We start from the raw sequence: 5,185 nt of genomic DNA on the forward strand, positions 1-5,185 counted from the left end.
AATATTTTTTCATTCAATCTTTCTTAGTTTTGATTGAATACATTGACTATGTTTATATACTGATACAAGAGTAACTATTCTTAACCAACAGCATATCAAATTGATTACCAGATTTCATAACAAACTAACAACCATAACAGTCTTTATATTACTATTCACACGAATGCATCATGTAGTGAAAGATAGAAAATCTCCCTGTCCGCAGTCATACAAAATTCCTGACAATTTCCAATTCATTGAAATATGGGTTCATTTTTTGTCTAATTTGTATAAATATAGGGAAAGGTTGTTGTTCTGAGCAGTGAAGAATGAAGATTCTAAATTTCTCTAATGTAAAGATCCAAACACAATTGTAGAACGGAATGATATTTTGAAACCTAGCAAATGTTTAAATGTATGGAAAGTTACAAAGGAGAAACTCAACATAAGAATTCCTCTAGGGAAATGCCCGTTGGAACCTCGTATCCGAAAACCATTGAATAATCATCCAACTCATCAGACGCAAACTTTGGCATTCTCCAGCTCTTTGCAACATCGGAGTCATGTCCAGTCATTAGAAGCTCCAACACCTAAGAAGTGGAAGCATTAATTTAATGTCATCTAAATGCACTGTCTGACCTGAAAATTTTCTACTGAACATATTTTAAGTACCTCGCTCATTGATGGACGCCATACTGCTGATTGCCTCACGCAATAGCAAGCTGTTAGAACTGATCTATGCATTTGATCTTCATCATATTTACCTTCCAGTTTTGGATCAGCTAGTTCAGTGATGTTCCCAGATTCCATAAGTGGCTTTGCCTATATATGAAAATCATTTCAATACATAGTGGATGCAATATGGCTTAGAGCAGCAATGGAAATAGAGTAAGGAATTATGTAGGTAATTTAAACTAAGACAGGATATTCATTTTAGTAGCTTGGAAGTTTGCAGATCTGCGATGTGCATACCCATAAGAGGAGGTTTTTCTTTGACGAATCCACTGGCCGGCGACCAGTGATGATCTCGAGGAGAAGAACCCCAAATGCAAAAACATCTGTTTTCTCATCCACGATTCCATGCATGAAATACTCTGGTGCTAGGTACCCAAATGTTCCTTCTATTGGTATCACAGCATGGTGAGTCCATTTGTTAGGGAGCCATTTAGCAAGGCCAAAATCAGTAATCTACAAAGTGATGAAAATCATAGTTACATTTAGGTAGAAAGAACCCACATATTTTACTTTTCCTAAACATTTATGTATGTTGTGTCTGTTTATTCACCTGCGGTTCGTAATTTGGTCCAAGAAGGACATTAGAAGCTTTTATGTCACGGTGTATTATTCGGTGTTTGCAGCATTTGTGTAGATAATGAAGACCTCTAGCAACTCCAAGGGCAATCTTGTATCTCACCGGCCAATCCAAAACCACATTTATTTTACCTAAGGAGTCTCCCAATGGAAAGAGAACCAATTAAGAAGTTGAATCACAAAATAGAATCTCTTGCTCACATTAGTTATTACCGTAATTTATCCGGAATAGGTAGCTGTTGTTTCTTACCATGCAAGGCAGAGGCCAGAGTTCCTTTCTCGGAGAAGTTGAAAATCAAATAAAGTCCATTTTCCACGCAACAACCAACTAAGGTTGCAGTATTGGGGTGGCAAACATGTCCGATAGTGCCCAACTCAGTAAGGAATTCTCTCTCTTTGTTTTCATCCCTGTTGTCCTTGGCCAACCTCTTCACTGCAACAGCTCTTCCATCAGAAAGATCTCCCCTATAAACTTCTGAATACCCGCCTCGACCAACTATATTATCTGATACATTCATGAGAATCTTGAACTTAAACATCTCGATTTCATGAACAAATGACTACAACAGTTGTTTTCCAAGAAGTAACTATATCATTTTGTTCTTTTACCTAGATGGAAGTTTTTTGTAGCAGTTGAGATCTCCTCAAAGCTAAAGCACTTCATCAAAGGCTGCCCTTTTTGTTTATTGGATAAATTGGCATTTCTTTTCCTTAGTGGAGACCTAAAGACCATTGAGACAAATTTGTAAGGTGACATCTGTTTCTTTATACATGATTGCCCTTTAAACTTTGGCGGCTGAGGAGGGGATCCAGACATTGTTGAGTCCCAAAAACTAGAGCTATCATCTTCTGTGCTATTTGATTCTCCTTGAAGTGCATCTAGAACAGTTCTTGGTGAAGGCTTTTGCAATTTTTGTTTCGGGACAATGGAATTTTGAACAGGGGAGATAGATGCCTCTCCACTGTTATCACTCTTGTTAGACCATCTCGTGCTCCATTGACCAGTTTCTGCAGAATCAAAACTTCAGATAGTAGGAAATGGAAATTTTATACTAATACAAGTCTGTTTTAGGAAGTAAACTGACCATCACGATGTGCATATGTAGAATTTAAGGTTGAGTTTTGCAGTGGCCGCTTTGACTTCCCTATTGAAACCACTGCACAACCTTCGGGGGCATGCTCGAAACAGTAACTGGTAATTTTATGTGAAGTTCTAACCCAAAGAAAAAAGTTTGAAAAAAAAAAGGAATATCAAACATCACAGAATATATAATAATTGAGTTTAAGATTATCTAACGCTTGTTTAATTTTCTCACTCTTTTGATCGTGTTCTGGGGCCAAGAAGAAGAAGAAAATTAGCTGAGATGGACTTTGCTTCCTCAATTAGTCCCCTTCTAACACTCGAGCTAAGTCCTACTTTTGCCTCCAAGTTTACCTGAACAAGGGTACTGCCTATCTTATAAACTATAATTTTCAGAACATAGATTACATAATATATATATATTATGGCACTGACTGACAGGTTAAACTATCTGCAGAATTTATCTGAAAAAAAAAGGGTTACCTGCTTAGACTGACAAGTCCTAGCAAATTCTCCAAGCACCGATATAACATGAGCTTTCGACTGCCTAAGTTTTGACTGATCGTTCCTTACCAATTTACTCTTCTTCGGCTCCTCACCAACTGCATTTTAATACAGAAGCAAAATTGTATATATTTTAAACTAAAACCATGCTACACATCATGAACAAATGTGTTCAAGTCTCAACAATTCGAAAAAGAAAAAGAAAGACTAAGTTAAACCTATGAAAACATGATTAATTTGAACTAGCAATCGAGAAAAGAAAAGAAAAAAGTCTGAAATCGCAATTGGCATTGAACTTTGATATTGTAAGTTAATGAATGTGCGAACCAAGAACATGTACTGCAATAATGTCGTCATTTGGACGAGCTAGAACTCTGATTGCCCATGACAAGAGTTCCTTGCTGTCATCTGGGTTTAATGAGATGCCAATGAGTATCTTAGCAGGATTTGAAGTCACCATTTCGCGACACAAGTTGGCCGAGAAGTTTCAAGCAACTAAATATTTATATACAGCAAAACTGAATATGGTGGTTCATTATTTTTTAAAGATTCTCGTCGACTATAAAAGCTTGGAAAAAACTTAGCTTAAGGACAGGTGTAGTAGAAGCAACAGCATGATTAAGGTCAGTTAGAAAGTGTGTCCACATTGGATTATTCTTGTTAAAGAAGCATAAAAGCCTTTTAGAGATGGCAAGAGAAATGTGATTAATGCCATTGTTTCCTTTTCTTTCTTTTTTTGTTCTTTTTTTCACTTTTATCTCTGAACTCTCAAGAGTTTTGGAGGTGAAATATTCAATGCGACGGTTAGGTGCTTTCGGGTATAAGCAAACGTGGTGGGCAATGGCATTGGCATTGGGTTTTGCTTTGTCTTGTTATATAAGCCAAAGATCAAAACTAGTAAAAAGATAGTATTACTTTGTTGGAATTTGGTAGAAGGGTCGTGGCACTCAAAAGAGCTCTTCACTTTATCATGAATGAAACGTTGAGAGGACACTAACGCTTTTCAACTTCCTCCCCTAGAAAGAGAGAGAGTGATTGATTTCCAATGATGGCGCTTGCTTGGCCAGACTGATGATTACTATAATAATGGGAAATTTGCTAGATTTGTCTTGAAAGTATTTCAAGGCAAAGCTTCGTGCCAAAGAAAGACCATACCACTCAGTGTCTATATTATATATATACTGCCACAATAGAAAATAAAAGAGAATGGATTGCTGATTTTGAAATTCAGATCTTAAAATCTGCTCATGATTGTAAATGTTAAAATTCTAATCTTAAGTTTATTGGATCCGGGTATTTAAAAATATATTATTATTAAAATGAAGTGTTTAATTTTGATATTGAACTAATTGATCTTTTTAAAAAAATTGAAGTAATTTAATGTTAATAAATTTCTAAAGCGAGCAACTAATAATAATTACTCACAGCGTTAACATTTCCTTCCAATTGTACAAGATTTTAATTGATATAGTAATAAATTTAGTCCTCGGTATTTATATATTTTGTGTAAATATTGACAAAATATATAAATGTTGCGGGCTAAATTTATTTAATCTGTAAAATTTGACATAATGTGTAAAATTTGAAGGCTAAAGTTGTTATTATACTAATAAAACATATGTACAATTGACAGAAAAATTAACATTACTATTAATTTGTCCTTAATTTCTCACTTCTAAAATTGACGAAAACTAAATTACTCTAATTTTTTATAAAATTAAATTTACTTAATATTAAAATTCAAAACAACTAAAAAATTCTTTTCACCAAAATAAAGTGCACTTTAGAAGTTTCAATTTATATTATCAGTTAACCAAAACAGCTACCACCTCAACCAATAATAATATTATAATTCTAATTTCATATAATTATAAATAATACAAAAGCCCTTTAATGTGTTTCGAATACAACTCACTTATAGAACGGAACATCGACATCATTATACATAGTTTGTTGTTCTTATATAGGTTAAATTCATCCTCCCAAAGCTTCATTCCCAACTCTACTATTTTTTTAATATATGTAAACTCTATCATTCTTTCTTATTTGTTTTGTTTTCTTTCAATTTTGTAACCTCGAGATATTGGAATATTATAACCATAAAAGTAAAACATAGCAAAATATAGATGACAGATTGTCTAAATTGAGGCATGAAAATTAAGATACAATCTTCATTTCTATTTTATATCTTCAAAGACAATTAAAAACAGTTAATTTAGAGGATTTTGTGAAAACAATCAAAAATAAAATCTTATAGAAATTTTGCTTATTTTCTGAGCATGATCTTTCGTCAACTATCTATCACTTTTA

At 33.9% G+C, this 5,185-nt stretch overlaps 1 protein-coding gene across 1 annotated transcript; it reads right to left on the minus strand.

Moving 5' to 3' along the window:
- Positions 1–302: 302 nt before the first annotated feature.
- LOC107899458 (probable receptor-like serine/threonine-protein kinase At5g57670) lies at positions 303–3,481 on the minus strand. The gene is made up of 10 exons (XM_016825182.2): positions 3,203–3,481; positions 2,855–2,973; positions 2,607–2,725; positions 2,376–2,503; positions 1,900–2,298; positions 1,541–1,795; positions 1,265–1,422; positions 952–1,167; positions 652–801; positions 303–569 (listed from the first exon to the last, which is right to left on the minus strand). The coding sequence occupies exons 1-10, from the start codon at positions 3,333–3,335 to the stop codon at positions 420–422; spliced, it is 1,827 nt and encodes a 608-aa protein (XP_016680671.1). The 5' UTR covers positions 3,336–3,481; the 3' UTR covers positions 303–419.
- Between the last annotated feature and the right edge of the window lie 1,704 nt (positions 3,482–5,185).

Source organism: Gossypium hirsutum, chromosome D04 (assembly GCF_007990345.1).
Source record: "Gossypium hirsutum isolate 1008001.06 chromosome D04, Gossypium_hirsutum_v2.1, whole genome shotgun sequence".
NCBI classification, from domain to species: Eukaryota; Viridiplantae; Streptophyta; class Magnoliopsida; order Malvales; family Malvaceae; genus Gossypium; species Gossypium hirsutum.